We start from the raw sequence: 20,628 nt of genomic DNA, 5'->3' as shown, positions 1-20,628 counted from the left end.
TTGTTGGAGGCAGCCCTGCAGTTTTGGTTGCTCCTGAAACTCACAAAAGAACATACTTTTTCACAGAGCACGTACTTCATCTGTGTAATTTTCTGCCACGGGATGTGGTGATTGCCACCCACTTGGATAGCTTTAAGTGGGGTTTAGACAAATTCATGGTGGACAAGTCCTATCACTGGCTACTAATCTTGATGGCTAGAGACTACCTCCAGGATCAGAGGTAGGTTGCCTCTGATTACCAGTTGCAGGGGAGCAACAGCAGGAGAGGTGGCATGCCTCCATCTCCTGGAGCTTTCCTAGACAGCAGGCTTTAGACTTTACTGCAAGTTCAAAGTTGCCCCCTCCCAATGCAAAATGTGGATTTTTAAACTCCGGATATAAATCTGGCTACACTCTTAACGCACAATAAAAAACCCAAATTGTGTGTGAAGTGCTCCCCGATAGCTCGCACTCAGGGGCGTATCTAGGGTAGGGCAGGCAGGGCACGTGCCCTGGGCACCACTTGAAGGGGGTGCCATTTTAAAAAATTAAAAATAAAAGACCACCCAAACCAAAATGGCCACTGCACATGCTCAAATGACCTCTGTGAGGCCCTAGGCCATGCCAGGCCTCACAGAGGCCATTTGAGCATGCACTGTGGCCATTTTGTTTGCAGCGGCCATTTTAAAAAATATATATATATTTAAAAATGACCACCGCACATGCTCAAATGATCCCTGTGAGGCCCTGGAAGCCAGTGGGGGGAGGGGGAACCTTTGCAGACCCCCCAAGGCCTTTTGGAAGCCCCCCGAAGAGGCTACAGTTAAAATGTTTTTTTTAAAAAAATTACTATAAGTCACTGTACACATATTCAGTTTGGCATTATGTATAGAGAGTTTCTTGCTCTCTTTCTCTCATTTTTCTCTCATTTTTCTATGTATAGAGAGTTTCTTTCTCTCTTTCTAAAATACTAGAATATATTCCAAGCAGTGACACAGTTTACTCTGCATATTCTTTAATTATTTTCAGAGTATCTGGGAAAAGCCAAATTCTCCATTTATTTTTAAAACTGATGTAATAGTGATGCTACAATGCATAGTAGAGATTTAGACAGGCAGTTCTGTTTAGTTTTCCAGTTACACCTCCACATAGTATTTGGGTATTTCATGGCCCCAGCATACTGAAATTTGTAGTTTTCCAGCATTTTTTTGTCTGGCTACATCCGCTGCTAAAGTTTTTGAAATATTAAAAGATGAACAAGCCTGACTTGTATTTTTCAGCTGATATGGTAAAGTTATCTTAAAGATGGGTGTCAGATGTTCTGACAGGGGGCGCAATTTTAGTGCTTGCCCTAGGCGCTATTTCCCCTAGACACGCCTCTGCTCGCACTTACCCTGGACTTGGGGGTAAATTTGGCCGATATGTGAATGGCCAAATTTACTCCATTGCAGAGTAATGGAGTAAATCTCCTCCATTGCAGAGGAGATGTGAACTAAAAGCCGGGTGTGAAAAACTTCCTGGTGGTTTGGCTTCCCAAGGCATCTGTTGGGCCACTGTGGGAAACAGGGTGCTGGGCCAGATAGGTCTCATTCCACAAGGCTGTTCTTTTGTCCTTATCCTCCTTGTATAGGCAAGGCTGAAAAGCTGTACTAATACAATATTAGTAGTAGTAGTTAGTAGGTCTACAGTATATGCGCTCCAACAAGCACTCCAGGCTAATCTCCAGGCATGGATGGGGTTGCCCAACAATGATGCTGCATGATGAGACCTTCTCTTTCACGCAGTTTTTGTCACAAGCCAAAGCTTCTGAGGTTATGGAAGGGAGGCAGAAGTGAAGCATGGCAAAAGGGGCTTGCAGTCCTGGACTTGTGCTGCTGTTGCTAAGGTGATGTGGATGTCTGGTGTTGCTTGGCTGCAACTTGTCTGCCTGGCCCATTAATTCCAAGAGAGCAGCAAAAGAGTCTTGCGACACCTTGAAGATAAGCAGATTTATCACGTTGCAATCCACCCGTTAGTCACTGGACTCCATTTAGAGATCCATGAATGTGTCTCTACCTCACTCTTGATAGAAGGCCTACACAAAGAAATATGATTTTGAGAGTCTTGCTCCAAAGAGACCACACGGATTGTAGAAGGTCACTCACACACACACACACACACACACACACACACACACACACACACACTCTGCTTTCTCCTCTTTCTCTATTCAGAAGTGTCCCATTTGAGGCAATTGGAGAGCTGTCTTATTTTACTGATCCGTTTGAAGTTATGATGTATGTCTGGCAACAGGGCTGTAGATGTTGTTTGTTTTATGGTAAATAGTATACTACACACATGCATGCACACAATATTATCAGGGCTGTGTGTATCCTTCATTTTTTAAAAATGAAAATTCTGTATCAATAAATAGAATATGAATTCAGCAACTCAAACTGTATGCAAATAAGCAAAAGTAATAAATGTGCCCTAGAATTTTGTTCTTCCGTGCAATTTCAACTCATTGGTTCTAGCCCTGCCTTCAGGACCAACAGAGAATGTTCCTTCCTTCTTATGTTGCACAGCCCATCAGATGATGATCATCTCCCACTCAGCCTTCTCATCTCCAGGCTGACATACCCAGCTCTTTCAAGCTGAACTTTCCTCATAGGACTTAGTTTCCAGACTCACCATCTTTGTTGCCTTCCTCAATCTGTTCCAGATTATCATACCCTTCTTAAAAAGTGGTGCCCAGGAGTAGATGCAGTATCCCAAGTGATATCTGATCAGCACAGAAAAGAGTAGAGCTATCAGAGCTATCACTTCTCATGATTTGGGCACAGTTAATGAGGCCCAGGGTTGCGTTAGCGTTTTTAGCAGCTGCACCGACTGCTGGCTCATGTTCAACTTGTGCCCAGTTACCCTTCTTATAGGGATGGGAAAGTTAGTATCTAGGGCACTAAAGCCTCAGGTGAAATCTTGCTGCTAACTGCTGAGATGTTGAAATAGGTTTCCCACACCTTTTCAAGCCCACACAAGACTGGTTTCCTCTAGACCCCTGGGGAGGTATTTTCCTAGTAGTGAGATGCAGTGATGAGATAGACTTCCCTTTTTTTCTTCTTGTTCAGGAGCCTAGCTAGAAGAACAGGTTGGCAGCTCTAAATCTACATAAGGTGGACAATACAAAGATGGGAAAGAAAAGGTCAAAATGCCTGATGGTTAGTGTAAGGGGAGGGGAGATGCCACTGTGGGCAGGAAGTGTGGCCCAGGTCTTCTCACATTGCCCAGATAGTGTGGGAAGAGCCCATATTACAGTAGTCCCCATGCCACAAAGGTAACACAAGAAGGTGGGGATCTTGCAGGAGAGGGGAAGGCTAGACCTCCAGGAATAGGAGATGATCAGCTGTGGCAGGGGTTGGCCCTCTGGTACCTTTGGACCCCCCAGATCCTCTTACGGATTTTCATACACTCCAGAAAAATGGAAAGGAGAAAACACCTGGGACAGTTAATTTTCAAGAACTTTGTTCTATGTTGCCAGGAAGCAAATTAAACTCAGCACAAGCACAGATTTTTCACAGGCCACAGGGACCTCCAGGGCATTCATGGACCCCAAGTTAAGAACCCCTGACCTATTGTATGGCTGACAGTGCAACTAAGACTGTGTGTGGATTGTAACTTTTCAAAATCAAGGGTCCAGAGCAGTTGTAATGGTGCTGGTCTCTCAACCATGGCTAAGAAATCGGGTTCACATGCACACTCGTTACTCCTCACTCTCCCCTTTCCCTTGCCTTTCTTTCCCAACATTAACCATGGTTTCATGCAGCACATGTGGTGCTGCAAACCATATTTTCCTCAACCAGGGATTCAAACCATGGTTAGAAATTGGTTTGCATCGGCACATGTGTAATACAAAGGTGCGGTGGGACAGTTATTAAGCTAAGCAGGAAAGAGAGAAGGAAAATGGCTTCAGAGTGGGAAGGGAAAGGGAGTGTGTGGCCCATTCCCATTCTCTTAGCCATGATTAAGAGCCTGCAGCATTTGCATTTTCACTGGGTTTTGAAGGCAGTAAGAGCAGGCTGCCTTTACTTGTCAGACTGAACCTAATTTGTTTGATTTCTCATTCTTCGTGTTCAAAGTTGTAGAATGTGTTTTTATTACAGGTTTGGCTCTAATGGGGATGTCCCTGAAAGCCCTGAGACGAGGTAGCCAGCTGTGCTGTATTGCTTGTCCTTCCAAAGAGGAATGCTGTATGCCCCCCACCCAGCACGACTCATGTGCATTTTAAAGAACAGAACTAGTAGCACAGGAATTCTCAAACTTGGGTCCCCTGATGTCGTTGGGCTACAGCTGCCAACATGCCAGCTGCAGTGGCCTTTGGCTGATGGTCCAACCTCATCTGACCCAAGTTTGAGCACCTCTGTGCTAGCAGAAGATTAGCTTCCTTTTGGGATTCTGCAAGCAGGATCTTCCCTGAAAAACCCATGTGGATGTCGAAACATAGAGAGCTGCCTTGCACCAAATCGGTCCATTTAGCTCAGCATTGTCTGACTGCCAGCAGCTCTCCAAGGTTTCGAGAGGAGTTTTTCCTTGCCCTACCTGGAGATGCGGCCAGGAATTGAACCTGGGACCTTCTGCGTACAAGGCAGATACTTTACTATGGATCTCCGATTCCATTTGCCATGTGTGCTTTTGCCAGTGTGCTATAGCGAATAGACTTGGAACTGGAAGATGTGGATTCATCACCGGCTCAGCCATGATTCATGAAGCTCACTGGCTGGCCATTTGCCAGTCCTTGTGTAAAACTCTCATAGGATGGTTGTGAGAATAACATGGTAATGACTTCATGAGCTCCTTGGAGGAAGGACCAATGTGATAAATGATGTTCATTTATGTTGGAATATGCTTTTCTTTGAGGGCATAGAGAGAAGAAAACGAGAAGCAAAATTAAGGGGATATCCTCTACATTTTCCGTCCCTCAGGCATCCAATTTAAACCACTTGCCCATCTGAGCAATGTTGCCACCTGCAATTCGGAGCTGGTGATCCAGATGACCTTTGACCTGTCTCTTGCAGATGTTTGTACGAGCCCAATTTGACTATGACCCCAAGAAGGACAGTCTCATCCCCTGCAAGGAAGCTGGGCTGAAGTTCCAAACAGGAGATGTCATTGAAATCATCAACAAAGATGACAGCAACTGGTGGCAAGGCCGGGTGGAAAGCTCTGCAAGCGGATCAGCAGGCCTCATCCCCTCCCTGGAGCTGCAAGAATGGTATGTCCCACTTGGGTGGTGACTTCTTGGGGGCTTTTTTGCCAACACTTATTCCCTTTTGAAGTTCTCACTGGAAGCTCCACCCAAGGAGATGAGTTTTTGTAACACGATCTCCTTGCACACAGGTGTCTTGGGTCTTGATCTGAAATACATGTTTCCTTCTCTTTATTTCTCTTTATTTTTCTATAGAAAAATAGGAAGCTGCCTTATGTTGAGTCAGACCATTGGTCCATTTAGTTCAGTATTGACTGCACTGTCTAGCAGCAGTTCTCTAAGGTTTCAGGCAGGAGTCTTTCCCAGTCTTCCCTGGAGATGCTGCCAGGGCTTGAACCTGGGGTCTTCTGCATGCAAAGCAGATGCTCTACCACTGAGCTATGGCCCCTTCTTGCCCTATACTGGGGTTAATCTCACAATCTTCTTTAGGGTAGGAGGAGTGGCCAGGCTGAGTTCAGGAGCCGTGCATCTGCCTGGTTGGTCATTGTGAGAATTCTACAAGCAAGGGAGGAGGAGGGGGGAATGAGTACAGGAGTGGGAGGTGCAGAGATTGCTTCCCCTCCACCCTCACTCTATTTCTGGGTACAAGTTGTAGGCTCGCCACTGCTACCCATCTCGCAAACACTAATTCGACCCCTCCCCTTTGCTGGTAGAATTCTCACAATGGCCAATTGGAAGTGTTCATGGCTCCCAAATTAGGGTTGGCCTCTCCCACCCTAACGCCAATCATAAGAACAGCCCTGCTGAGAGAACAGTTGTTCCGGCTAGCTCTGTATTGTCTACACGGACTGGTAGCAGGTCCCCAAGTTTCAGGCAGGAATCTGTACCTATCTTCCTAGCTGGTACAGTGCTGCCCAGGATTGAACCGGGGACATTTTGCATGCAAAGCAGGCCATTGGAGTCTCTCTCAGCCCTATCTGGAGATGCCAGGGAGGGAACTTGGAACTTACTAAGAAGGTTTCTGTCGGCAATGCTTTTCCAACCCTGGACTTTCAGGCATCCCTCAAAAACTGGAGATTGGCCCCAAAGAGCCAAGATGCCCAATCCGATCAATATAAACTGTTAGACCAGCAAGTAAAAAGGGGATGCAGAGAAAACAATTCATAATGCATATGTAACCTGAATGCAGGCTTAACTTGCACTTTTCTGTCTCTGCCCATTGGTCTTCAAAACTCTTCTCTTACAAAATGCATGCTTACAGTTCCAACTTAACAGGATCCGCTGGCTACTCTCTCACTCAAAGCCATCTCACTCTGAGCTGCCAATTCTTGCTCTCTCCGTTCTCAGGCCCTGTTCCTGGATGACATGGTTCCCCTTGGTTCAGCGCTGGCCATGGGATGTGGATTGCTTTGGACTTTATAGCATCTTTATGTTCATTCTGTCGTATGCTGGTCAAAGACTGAAATAAAGAGATTGATTGATTGATTGATTGATTGATTGATTGATTGCTTTGGAAGGGCTGGGACTGATTGGACCTTCTCTGTTGCATCCCCACCCCCACCCCCACCCCCACCTCCTGCTTCTTCCAGGCGTGTTGCAAGCATGACCCAGAACAACCCCAGCCAAGCCCAGAGCTGCAGCCCTTTCGCGAAGAAGAAGAAATGCAAAGACAAGTACTTGGCGAAGCACAGCTCCAGTGAGCATCTTTTTCCTTCCCTCTTGTCCCATATCCTCCTCTCTTCCTTCCTTGTAGCAAGGGGGCTTTTGACTCTGGGTCAACATAAGGCCAATTCAAGAGCAGTGTTCCCCATGCCAGGGATTCCCAGGCATTGACTACAATTGCCATAATCCCCAGCCAAAAGCCAGTGCAGCTGGAGATGATGGGAGTTGTAGTCAATCACCTCTGGGAATTCCTGTTGCAGGGAACACTGTTCAGGTGTCCCAAGGCTGCTTCTCTATATGTGTGTGTGTTCTCTGCAGCTCCTACACCCCTTGGGAGTGTGCTTTCACACTTCCGGTGTTGTGACACCGCAGTCCCTACGCTGACAGAAGGGTGCCATTCATATTTCCAATGCCTTATTTCAAATTTAATCACTGCGATATAGTGCTATGACGTTGTGTATCTGGCGTAAAGAAGTTGCTGTTTTGTCAGGTTGTTAGTTTTTGCCAGACTGCTCCCCCTGCTGTTTATGTTATGAATGTTATTTGCCTGAACTGAAGCATTTTGCTGCTGTTGAGCGGCTAGCCCGGGAAACGCCCTGGAGATGGATTTTGAGGCTGAGGATAATGGCCAAGTCAGTCGTCGGAGTGAAATGCTGACGAGTTCTTTTAGCACCAGCTCCTTCCATATACCCCACGGCACTGAGTTTTCCACTGGGAGGGCCAGATGGTCCTCCTCAGGGGCAGCAGGGATGTTGGATTTGGCCCATGGACTGCCTGTTGTGGGATGCTGAAGCCCAATTTGTGTGCCCAGACGGCGGAATGGAGGCTGCATCATTCGTGAGAATCCACTTTCCATGTGGTTCTAGTGATCTTGTATGATATATTTATGTATGAATTTATTTCCTCTGTATACAGTCCCATAATATTTTTGCATCTTCATTTTTGACAACTTTTTCAATGTTATGGTCCCACCAATTTTTGGCTACAGGTAGGTTGTATTTTTTGCAGATGTTCCAGTGTATCATCCCTGCTACCTTGTCATGCCTTTGTTTGTAGTCAGTCTGTGTGATCTTTTTACAACAGATGATGATGATGATGATGATGATGGTTCTTTGATGCTTCTTTTTTAGATTGTGAGCCCTTTGGGGGACAGGAAACCATCTTCTCATTATTATTCTGTGTAAATTGTATTGAGAACTTTGGTTGGAAAACAGTATATAAATATTCATTGTGGGGCTGGTCGGAGGTGTGGTGTACCTTGCTTTTCTCTGGTGCTCAGTTAAGGGCTTTTCTCTCTCTCATTTTAGTTTTTGATCAGCTGGACGTGGTGTCTTATGAGGAAGTGGTGAGGCTGCCGGCCTTCAAGCGGAAGACTCTGGTGCTTATAGGTAGGTCACCTCTCCTTCCTAGGACTTGGGCCAGGTTCTCGCTGAGGTGGGAACCAGCAGCTGAGCTGGTCTGCTTCAGACAGCACTGAAAACCAAATGCGGGGAAGAAAGCTAGGATGTGACATCTTCTCTTTGGCACCAAGCTTTTCTATGTGTATGAATTTTTGTTCTGCTTTGTGTTTGGTGTGGAAGATCATTGAACCCCGAAGGAGCATTGAAGCCACTCATGCAGTCTCAACTGGCATAGCTCAGCTGCTGGTTTATCACTTCAGTGAGAACAATGCCTAAATCTGCCAGGGCACACAGATGTCTGCTGCTCCTATAAAGGGCATCCTATGTGTGATGTTGGACGGAGGATTTAGCAGGTGGCTGCAGACCTGGACCTGACCTGCAGGTGATGAGGCCATCGTTCTGTGGCAGATCATCTGAGACACTTCCAGAAGTAAATAGACTTAGCAGCCCAAGGCACTTCCAGAAATAAGCACATGAACAGCTTTCAACATATGGAAACTCCCACTCCAAAGACTCGACTTCCAGACGCAAAAAAGAAACCGTTGTAAAATAAGTCAAACGGTCCACACACTAAACTAAAGCTAAAACTAAACTAAAAACACACTATTAAAAAGACCCAAGGCCTGATTCAGTATAAGGCAGCTGCCTATGTTCTATATTCATTGGGGTGAATAGCCAGTCTTGCAACAGTGAGTGTGTATTGTCCTTTTTGCTAAGCAAGGTTTGTCCTGGTATATCTTTGGATGGGTGAGCATGTGAGCACTGTCTGCTGAAAGATATCCCCCTTAGGGATTGGGGCCATAGCTCAGTGGAAGAGCATCTGCTTTGCATGCAGAAGGGCCCAGGTTCAATCCCTGGCTGTATCTCCAGGTAGGGCTGGCAGACTCCTCCTGCCTGAAACCTTGGAGACCCATTGCCAGTCAGTCAGTGTAGACATTATTGAGCTAGGGGTCGGACTCGGTATAAAGCAGCTTCCCATATTACACATTGCTGAATGGTAGAATCCTAAAGACCTGTACCACTGCAGATAGGGGGATGCTATGTTTTAATGCTCCCGCATGGGAAAAGATCCCTGAAACTAAACAGCTAGGACAGCAGGAAGAGAGATTCTAGCCCAATCTGCTCCAAATTGCTTTTCTACTTGCAAGATTTTTTTTAAACACGAAGGAGAATTAAAGTGATGATGATTCCCCCTGCTGCTGCACACCCTGCAGCCCGATATGGTACAGGCCATTTGCCTATCTCTGGCCTCTTATCACTTCCTCTTGCATAGACCAAGCCTTATTCAACTTGGGTCTTCTTTCCAGGATTGAACTTAATGGGTGCCATGGTCAAACTATCCAGCCCCTTCCCATCCTAAAAGGGCTCTGAATTGGTAATTGCAGTTATTCATTGTGGGACAGTATTTGGTGGGGGGACGGTGGCAGGTTTAGACGACACCACCACCCCCGGACTGCAAAGCCACACTGTACTGGCGGAGAAGGGAAAGTTACACTCATGGTTGTGTGTATCCTGCTCTTTCTTGTCTTTTTAAAAAAAGACTGATTTGCAGCTGCTAAAGAAATAGTAGCTCTGTTTCTGGGACACAGGATGGGTCATAACATGGGATCTGGGCCTAATTTAAGGCAATTCTCGCAGCGGCTGATGTCACGTGTCTCCTGCCGCAGAGGTGGAGAATGCTGCCATGCTTTGATACGATGCATCCTTTCTCCAACATAAACAGAGAGAGAGGAGGAAATGCATCCCGAGCCTGACTTCCTCCAACATATGTCAGACACCGGCCGAAGCCACATTAAGAACACCTTGCTCAGCAAGAACCCCGAGAAGTTTGGATATCCTGTTCCTTGTAAGTTGTCCAGACGACAGAGTATCTCTGAGGTTCCAAATCTTCATCCTACTGCAGCTCTTCAGGACTTTAAGCCTGACTTTCTCCAACTGATCAGATTCCCTGGTAGCTTGTAAATGCACCCTGCAATTCTCTTTTGGTAGCTTGGGGAATCTAAGCCTGCCCTTGAATCAGGGGGGTTGGTAACATAGTTAGCTTACATTTCCAACCCTTTGCCTTTAGGTCAAACTGGAAAGCAGGGCTGTGTCGACAGACTTAATTCTTGTCATCCTCTGAGTTAAGCATGGATGCTACAACTTTCATACACTATGGATTCAATACATTTGGAGAAAAGAAAATCCTATTTTAATATTTTTGCCATCTTTCCAAACATAAACACTGTTGGATTTAGTGGGGTGTATAACATCAGATCTGGCAGTTAATTTCAAGGCATAACTTCCTTTTAATATTAATTCTTAGAAAAGGTTTTTTTTCAAGGCTTACAAAATTAGACATACAAAATGAAAGAAGGGTTGGGTTTTCCCCCAATTGGCAAGTTCATATCTGAATTTCAAAATTATGCCAAATGTTAAATTTTGAACTTCTGTATTGACTGTAGCTTTCTCCTTGGAATCTGTATAAAATGTGCTGTCAAGTCGATTTCGACTCCTGGCGCCCACAGAGCCCTGTGATTTTCTTTTGGTAGAATACAGGAGGGGTTTACCATTGCCTCCTCCCATGCAGTATGAGATGATGCCTTTCAGCATCTTCCTACATTGCTGCTGCCCGATATAGTAGCAGCTGGGATTCGAACCGGCAACCTTCTGCTTAAGCATTTCCCTGCTGCGCCACTTAAGGTGACATGGAATCTGCATAGGAATGTATAATCTCTGACACTTTGGTAAAAGTGTCAGCCAACATAGTATAGCAGTTAAAGTGCAGGATTTAAACTAGATAGGCCCCATCTCAAATCCCTGTACTCTGGATGACCTTGGATCAAGCACTCTTTTCTTCACCAATTTAATCTTTTTAGCAGGGTTTCCCACCCATGGGTGCCCAGAAGTTGTTGGACTACAACTCCCATCATCCCCAGCAGCCACCATGGCAGGGTATGATGTGAGTTGTAGTCTAACATTTAGAGAGCCATGGTTGAGAACCCCTGCCTTATTGGGGACCATGTATGAATCCTGAGTTGTGTGATTTTTTAAAAAAGTAGTAGTTTATGGAAATAAATGTTGAGGCCTCCTGCATGGCTATTCTGTTCTTCATTCACCTTGTCACTTTCCCATACTTCCTAACGATCCTGGGTTATAATGTGTGGATTAGGCTGCTGCCTCCTTGCAGAAGCCCAGCTAATGTAACAACTTGGTCCCCTTCTCCTCTTCCAGACACCACCCGGCCCCAGAAGAAGAGTGAGGTGGATGGGAAGGACTACCATTTTGTCTCCACAGAGGAGATGATGAGAGGCATCGCTGCCAACGAGTTCCTAGAGTTTGGGAGTTACCAGGGTAACATGTTTGGCACTAAATTCGAGACCGTGCACAAGATTCACCAGCAGGACAAAATTGCCATCCTGGACATTGAGCCACAGGTAGGTAGGAAGGTGCATGCAGCTCATGTGTTCTGGTCACTGGTACCCTCTCAGGAGATGCTTGCTCGTGGCGATTTTTTTCTTCCTTTTTGGCAAGGTCTACTCTCCCAGAGATGGAAAATTGGCCATAGTATTGTTACATTTCACATTCTTTGTGTTAGCACCCTTTCTTCATCCCTATCCTCAAGCAACTAAGGTTAAAGATTAAAATCATAGCTAATTTTGCAGAGGGTCAGGGTTAGGCTAACAATGAACAAATGGCTGTATTCTTGCTGGAGGAATCTTTGGAGAACATGGCTGCCAATTTTTCATTTGCTTTCCTCTGACAATGTTGATAAAACTGTTTTTGTGCATGAAAAACCTTTTAAAAGCTTTGAAAACACCATTCTGTCAGGGCAATAAAAGCACAATAACACACTGAAAGCTGACAGCATTGCAATCCTATGTCCCATTTTCCATCTCTAGGGGTGTTGCCCCTGTCAAAAAATCATTATGAGCTTCAGCTGGTACCAACCACACCAGCTGGCCCATGTATGATCTCCATGATTTGGAACAAAACCCAGAATGTTATGACCCTTTGGGTATCTTCACACCTGTATCCAAATGCATAGTATGTGAGGAGGAGAGCAGGAGAGTGCTTGGCACCTAGAGGTGGTGGAGATAGAAGCCAAAAACATGCCAAGGGTGCAATGGGTGAAGGGGACAGATGAATGAGATGAGCTCACATCCTGCTTTCTCTATACCCAAACCCCAGATCCAGGGGAAAGAGCTGGAGGGGCAGCTTGGGAAGTTGCCCTAAACAACTAACTTCTGCAGAATCTTCCAGCTGGGCTGGATCAAATCCCATTGATCTGGGGATACTGACTTCCCTTCGTGAGAGCCCATCCCACTCTTCCTCTCAGACCTGTCCGCAACATTTACTTAAAAGTGGCTTGAAACTGGTTTCACAGCCACAGCTTGTCCCAAAGAACAGGAATGGCCACCTCATTTTAGAGCATACGTGGCCCTCGAGCTGTTGTTAAACTACAACTCCCATCATCCCTCACTATTGGCTACTGTGGCTGGGGATTATGGGGGCCACATTTGCCCAGCCCTCTTTTAGGAGGGTTCAACAAAAAGAAACACATTCTTCTGTTTCATGGGCAGAGTGGAAGGAAAGTGCAGAGTGAAAGTCCATTCTTGCTCCAGACCTGAAGCATCCTGTCAGATGTACATGCAGCTGCCTTCATATGGATATTTCTTCCCTTTTTGCCAGACGCTGAAGATAATCCACACAGCTGAGTTTTCCCCTTTCATTGTGTTCATTGCTCCCGCAGAGAAGGCTGACCAGGTAGGAAATACTTCCCTGTTAGTGGCGTGGTTTACAAATTCTCTCGATTGGATTTTCCATTAAGGACCTCTTCTGAGGAGAGCTAGTCTTGTCCCCTTTTGGGGGGGCCTGCCTTTTTTGTATTTAGATGAGACACAACATGTGGGCACTGTAAAATATTCCCCTCAGGGAATGGGGCCATAGCCTAGTGGAGGAGTATCTGCTTGCATGCAGAATGTCCCAGGTTCAATCCTTGGCAGCATCTCCGGCTAGGGCTGAGAGAGACTCCTGCTTGGAATCTTGGAGAGCCACTACCAGTCAGTGTAGACAATACTGAGCGAGATGGACCAATGGCCTGGCTCTGTACATTCCCAAGACCTCCTTAGCATTGCTAAGGAGTCTGGGTCATGTTGCAAGGCATACCTTCCACAGACCCCTGCCCAGAAGCACCCTGCATGAACTGAGCACGTGCTATTATTTATTTGTTATTTTTTACATTTTATATCCCGCTCTTCCTTCAAGGAGCCCAGAGCGGTGTACTACATAAGTTTCTTCTCACAACAACCCTGTGAAGTATGTTAGGCTGAGAGAGAAGTGACTGGCCCAGAGCCACCCAGCAAGTATCATGGCTGAATGGGGATTTGAACTCGGGTCTCCACGGTCCTAGTCCAGCACTCTAACCACTACACCACACTGGCTCTATACGGTCTACAGTACACCATACCCAACAAACCTCTGTAGCTGCTAATCTGCATAGCAGAAAACTGAGCATTGGTCACTTACCGTGAAGGCTTCTTCTGGTTGCTGCAGTCAAGGCATCTCATTGGGTTATCCTCATCACGTGCTCCTGGGCAGGACTATGTAACATACTAATAGAAAGCCTTTAGAGCCCAACGGGGATGACCCCGCCCCAGTTCTTATAGGCTGAGTTAACCAGAGAAGGTGCATCTAAACCAGGGATTCTCAACGTTGGGTCCCCAGATGTGATTGGTTAGGGATTATGGGAGTTGAAGTCCAATCACATCTGGGGACCCAACGTTGAGAATCCCTGATCTAAACCATACCACCACGTAACACAACAAAGGAGCAAGACAGGAGTCGGGACCCAACGACCATGCCTATCCTAATAAGCAATTGAAGAAGCCTTCACGGTAAGTGACCAATGCTCCGTTCTCGGTTGCTGCAATCTTAATCTTTCCAGTGATGAATACACCCTAAGGTTCCAGATTACCACTGCATGGTAAACCAATGCTGAAGCTGGCTGCTAGCATGACTTAAAAAATAATTTCAGGAGAGCATTTGCGTCTCCAGTGATAGCAGACAGCAAGTGTGCTCTGCTCTTTTCGATTCTAGGGAGACATTACAGGACCAGGGGAATTGTTTAAAAAAAAATAAAAATGTAGGAAACTGCCCTCTATTGAGTCAGACTTCTATTGAGTCCATCTGGCTCAGCGTGGTTTAAACTGTGGCCGCTGTGCTCCAGGGTTGTGGAGTTGTTTTCGAACCCTACATGGGGATGCTAAGGATCGGACCTGTGCTTTTCCGCTGAGTGACGGCCCCAGATTATACAAAGGCAGCCATCCTGACTTTGATTACTTTGGCAGTTTTTAAAAAGGCATGTGTAGGCAGCCTTTTAATTCTTGTAAACTACCTTGTGATCAGTTTTATGAAAGGCAGTTTAGAAATTGAACCTGCCTGTTTGATTGGCATTTGGGTAGTACATGACCAGTCCCTGCAAAGGGCTCACGCTTTGGGCAAGCAATTGAGAGTGCTTTTTGGTCAGTCCTCTCCTTTGACTAAGTCGACCGACTTTCTCTCCTCTGCAGTCAGAAGCTTTACAGCAGCTCCGGAAAGACTCTGCAGCAATCCAGAGCAGATATGCCCACTACTCTGACTTGTTGCTGGTGAACAATGGTGTGGATGAGACCCTCGAGCAACTCCAGGAGGCTTTTGAGCATGCGTGCAGCAGCAGCTCTGCCCAGTGGGTCCCGATTTCCTGGGTGTACTGAGCTGGCCTGGTGAGGGTGGTAGTAGCCCCCAGCCCATCTCCCCAAAACAGCATGTCAAGGGCAAGACCATTTCCCTGCCCTATGCTTTGTTCTGTGCACAATCCCTTTCTCCCTTCCCCAGGACAGACACTGCTCTGTTGCTGCCGGGGTGAGAGACCCATTCTTCCCACTGCAAAGTCTGAGGGCATCTGTTTGTGGCTTGCATTTATTGCCAGGTAGCCCACATCCCTCCAGATTTGGGGGCAGTGAGAAGGCAAGCAAGGAGGATGGCCACTCCTAATCCCCCAAACCATAAAGATATCTCCAGAAGTGAGCACCTTCTGGTGTGCAAAGCCATAAGCTGTGAATATTATGAAGAATAGGACTGTTCTGAAATGGAACTGTTTATCATGTTCAGGTTTATTTGATTTACAGACAAAGGGAAAGTTTGGGGAAGCTTTTCCCATTGCTTGTAAAGCAGTCTCTTTGCTCTTCCAGACACAGTACAAAGTGTGTTTTTTGTATCTCTGTTCTAAGTTAAGCCAACAAAGTATCACCCTCTATTGCAAGGCTGCACAACTGTGGCCCTCCTGCTGTTTTTGGACTACAACTCCCCTCATCCCTCAGGCCCAGGCCAGTGTTCTATGTAACGGCATCCCAGACATTGACTGCAACTCCCAGCATCCCCAGCCAAAGGCCATTGCAGCTGGGGTTGAAGTCCAACATGGGCAGGAGGACTAAAGTTGTGCAGCCCTGCTCTACTTCAAGTTACCTAAATAGCAGAGTTTGTGCTAGGAGGTGCCTGGTTCCTTTGATAGTGGCAAGAATTTCAAGTTTTGGCTCCAAGATAGAAGAGGCGACAACTGTGAAGGTCATGCTCTTAGGAGCCAGAACAGAAGCAATCAAGTTTGACCCCAGGGCAGACAATGCAGGGATGAAGTGACCCATAATTGGGATCTCAGAGCTTGAGCCTTCAGTCTGTGCATGCTGTATCCTGTAGAGAGAGGTTCCTGGCATATTCTTACAAGCTAGAGTGGCTTTTTGTTAGATGCAAGGAGACTGCCGCATCTTTGCCTTTACCAAAAATCCACACATGGGGTGGTATCCTTTCCTCCATCTGCAAACTGTCCACTTCTCCCACAAGGTAGCTCTGTGTAACTGTCAGAGGGTGGAGGGAGAGTGTTATTTTTGTGGATGCCAAAAAGCAGCAGTGCAAAAGGGACCCACCATCGAGTCCATTACAGGGAAAACAAGCAGCAATAAAGTCTGTTGAAATAGTGTGTGGGGTTTTTGTTGTTGCTGTTCTTGAGTCATCTGGGTGAGGTGGTAAATAAATACAATAAAAGCAAGCAGCTGCAAGGGAACATATAAGGGGTTTTGCCACTTTTGAAGCAGGGTTCAAGTTAATGAGGCCATTCACACAACCAGAAACTGTGTTCTACTGGGGATGGGAGCTGCATGTGCTCCCAGTTTTCAGTTGTGTGGAAGCAAGGTAGAAGGAAAGCCTGGGTAGCTTTTCCTCTTATCTTGCTTCCACACAACCAGCGTTTTTGATTGACTCAACTTGGACCCTTCAGCTGTTTTTGGACTACACTCATCTGTGGCCAATAGGTACGTTGGGAGTTGTTGTCCAATGTCTGCAGAAGGGCTGGACTTGTGTAGCCCTATTTCAGAACCAAGTCTCAACCTGGAAGCCACAGAATACACCTGCCCAGCTCCACCATCCCCACTTCACCTCACATCTACCCACCCCACCCCTGATGCATTTCATTGTCTCCTCAACCTTAGCTCATGTCCAGGCCAGGCTGTGGCACATAAGAAGAGGAACACCGAGTGCCATCAGATCACTTGGTGACCTTAAGCATGTGTTCCACCATGGAGCTGAGGCCAACGCATACACTGAGCAACCACTCATCAAATGATGTGTTATGTGAATAAGGATTCTATGGTGCACAGGGGTTCCCAACTCTGGGTCTCCAGATCTGGACTACCACTCATCTGCAGTGGGCTTTGGCTGGGCATGATGGATGCTATTGTCCAACATTAGCTGGATGTTAGGACTGAAGCCATGGCTTCTTAGGTTTGTTCCCAAAAATGCGTGGTTGGAACAATCAAAGAAAGCAACATAAATACAAGCTCCACTTCTTACCATGAAAGATGCAAACTGGCCCTATCTCTTCCTGCAGCTTCACAAGCAATCCAAGAAAAGTGGAATTATAAAGTTGATAATCTTTTAATATATAAAAAAGTGAGAACAGACCCTCCTGTCAAAACCAACTTTGGTACTCTACCTAGCAATGGAGAGGGAGACAACACAATTGGGGATTTCACTACATTGCCCTGGTCCAAGACAGCTGCACAGCAATGTGCAAAAGGCCCCCAACATGCCCACATGGGCACCAAAGAGGAGTACAGACTCACCACCTTGTCCTCAACTCAGCCAGGCAAAAGAGCTGGAGGAGGGGCCTCAAGTGTCCTTTTAATTCTGTTTTGAGAATTTGGTTGATGGGCCAACTTTGCTCATGCACAAGCTTCCTTTTCAACTGGCTCAAACCAGGTTAGAAAGATGCGGATGGACAACTGCAACAAGTAAAGGTATCTGGGACCAAATGCAGAACAGATTAGGGAAATGAGACCTTCGTAGCTCCAGAACTGCATATGAGCTTTAACATAATATTTGTCTAAAAACAAAAGCCAAAAAGGGTACCCTGAGAGGGAAGTGTCTGAACTTAATCCATTAGGGAGTTACAACAAAGCAAGCAACAGTTTTTTTGTTTGTGGTTGCTAAATGAAACTTCTGACCATCCCATTCAAGATCAAAGAGCCCGCTGCCCCCATCACCAGGCAATTCGCTTCAACTGCTCAGACATACAAGCAGAGGGAAACACAGAGCAAGAAGGGCAACTTAACAGTGCTACGTTCAAGAGCATCACCTCCCCCTGAAGTCTCACAAGCTTACAGCAACTCCTTGTGTGGAACCGTCAGATTGCCGAATAATTCTGCTGCCTCAGTTCCCCCAGCTGCCCTTAGAACAGGACTAAGGGGGCTTCCCACACAGCCAAAAGGTACACTTCATTTGCACAGCCATGGGACCCTGTCTCTGCATGATGAGCCAGTCTCTGTTTTTGCTGAGGCCTCCCCGCCCCCCGTCACAAAACAGGTCCAAGGCTGCCTCCTCTCGATGGACTCAGCAGATTACTCTGAACTTTCTTCCATTTCTTTTTGCTTCTTCTTCTTCTTCTTCTTCTTCTTTGCACTTGTGTCACTGGCCTGAGGGAGAAATGGGCATTCAGGATTAACACCATCCTCACTGGCTGCCCTTCAAAAAACAACTCTATTCCAAACTAGCCCTCTCTCAGGAATGCCAGCACTAGTACATTCAGAACTGGCTTACAGTTACTGCGTCCAAAGGATTTGCTGTGAATTAAAATAGTGTACAATTAAACGCAAGTCTTTGGACCTAGCCAATAGGGACCCATCCCCATAGTAGATCAATCCCTCTTGGGTCCAGCTGAATCAGGACCGAGTCACACAGCCATTGATGACTGTATCAATGAGCCATGGCTCATATGTGAGAGTGTTCTACCACAGGCAAGCTTTTATGAACAATTTAAAATCCTCAGATCTTAAAGCTTTTCATTTTCATTTATATAAAACTCCTTTAAACTGAATTAGACACTGGATCAATTTAGTCAGTATTAGCTCTTCCAGGGCAGTGTTCCTTCTAACAGGAATTGCCAGGTGGTGTTGACTACAATTCCCATAATCCCCAAGCAAAAGCCATTACAGGTGGGGATTCTGGGAGTTGTAGTCAACAACATCTGGGAACACTGTTCCAGGGCTGCACAACTCTGGCCCTCCACCTGTAACTACAACTCCCATAATCCCTGGATTATGGACTACAACTTTCATAATCCCTGGGCAGTGGCAGAAACTAGGGATTATGGGAGTCATAGGTCAATACCTGCAGGAAGGCCGATTTAGTGCAGCCCTGATCTACCCTGACTGGAAGCAGCTCTTCAGGGTTTCAGGCATGCAAACCTGTGTTCTACTATGGAGCGAAGGCCAATGCACACACTGAGCAACTGCTCATCAAGTGCTGATGAAAATATGTGAAGACAAGGGTTTAGGGGTCCCCGACCTTGCGTCCCCAGATGCTGGACTACAACTCCAATCATCCTCAGCCACAACAGCTGACGGGATGATGGAAGTTGTGGTCCAACATTATCTGGGGACCCAAGGTTGGCAAGCCCTGGGCTAGCAGATTCCTTCTGCTACCCAAACACTCTGGCAACAAATTGTATGAGGAAGAGACATACCATTTCTGTCAGCTCGCCGCTGCTCTCGGCAGACTCCATCTTCTTCTTTTTCTTGATCTCTGTCTGCAGCTCTGGAGAGGCTGGGGGAGAAGAGGCTGCTGCTCCCTGTTCCCCATCACTCTCCGCCTCTCTCTTCCTCTGAGAGAGAGAACCATGTGTCAGGCAAGCTCTTCTTAGGGCAAGATATTTTACAGGCAGGTTATCTGAAGGGAGGGGGGTGGCACTGTTTCACTACGCTCCTCCCTGCTCCACCTTCACTAGTGCTGTGCAACTTGAGATGCACCCTGCTAAAAGGATTTGGCCTTTGCATAGCATAGATATACAAGTCCCCCAAATGGGACTTGTTGGCTCTCCCCACACAGGATCAAGACACAAGAGCAATCCACACAATCAGCATTAGGGCAGGAGAAGCCCCCTACTCTAATTCAGGAGCTTGTGCGCTCCTGTTTTAAGATTACGCGTTAGAGTAGGTTGGGACCTCAGGCCACAATCTACGTCCCAGCTGGGTAGGAAGATTTTTCTTCCTGCCTCGTTCTGAAGCTGGGGATGGAATTTGGGTAGGGCATGCCTGGTAGCACAACCCAGCAGGGGCTTTGCTCCCAGTCTCTGGCCTTGTCTTTGTCTGACACCTGACCTTAGAAGGGGAACATGCATGGCTCCCGAATTAGGGTAGGAGGTTTCCCCTATCCTAATGTTGATCGTGTGAACTGCCCTGCAGTATGAAAGACAATAAAAGAAGTCACCCACACCATGCTGTAGAAATATCTACTGCACTTACCCAAATCGAAGACGCTAAATTTAAGATGACCACCTTAAAACATACAGGCTATACCAGTGTATATCCAAAAGGAAGACGACTGAATTTAAGACAACTGCCTGATTTGTAACATCAAAGAACTTGGAAAAAAACTGAAGTCTTCAAGTAAATGCAGTATAAATTGCTGCAAATCATGCAGTACAAGATGTTAAAAGCTCACACTAGTTCAAAAGGGGTACCACCTTAAGTGGCGCAGCAGGGAAATGCTTGACTAACAAGCAGAAAGTTGCTGATTTGAATCTCTGCTGGTACCATATTGGGCAGCAGCAATATAGAAAGATGCTGAAAAGCATAATCTCATACTGCATGGGAGGAGGGAATGGTAAACCCCTCCTGTATTCTGCCAAAGAAAACCACAGGGCTCTGTGGGCACCAGGAGTCAAAAATCAACTTGACGGCACACTTTACCTTTAGTTCAAAAGCACTGATTTACAAACCAGTCCCTCTCCTCCATTTACCATTCGCCCTCCAACCTCACAGCAGGACTCCAAGTTGACCCTCCCCAGAACCCTATGGAGAAATAAACAAAATGCTAGCTTTGAAGCAAACCAACCTT

At 46.4% G+C, this 20,628-nt stretch overlaps 1 protein-coding gene across 1 annotated transcript in view; it reads left to right on the top strand.

Moving 5' to 3' along the window:
• The window catches only part of LOC128335422 (55 kDa erythrocyte membrane protein-like), a 103,085-nt gene extending 86,869 nt beyond the window's left edge, over window positions 1-16,216 (top strand). The window contains exons 8-14 of the mRNA XM_053273630.1: window positions 5,031-5,227; window positions 6,751-6,857; window positions 8,131-8,211; window positions 9,947-10,069; window positions 11,437-11,639; window positions 12,895-12,969; window positions 14,775-16,216. Of these exons, the coding sequence (XP_053129605.1) occupies window positions 5,031-5,227; window positions 6,751-6,857; window positions 8,131-8,211; window positions 9,947-10,069; window positions 11,437-11,639; window positions 12,895-12,969; window positions 14,775-14,957 (969 nt within the window). The 3' untranslated portion in view covers window positions 14,958-16,216. The remainder of the gene's footprint in view (window positions 1-5,030; window positions 5,228-6,750; window positions 6,858-8,130; window positions 8,212-9,946; window positions 10,070-11,436; window positions 11,640-12,894; window positions 12,970-14,774) is intronic.
• Window positions 16,217-20,628: the final 4,412 nt, after the last annotated feature.

Source organism: Hemicordylus capensis, chromosome 11 (assembly GCF_027244095.1).
Source record: "Hemicordylus capensis ecotype Gifberg chromosome 11, rHemCap1.1.pri, whole genome shotgun sequence".
NCBI classification, from domain to species: Eukaryota; Metazoa; Chordata; class Lepidosauria; order Squamata; family Cordylidae; genus Hemicordylus; species Hemicordylus capensis.
This window is presented reverse-complemented; position numbering and strand designations above follow the sequence as displayed.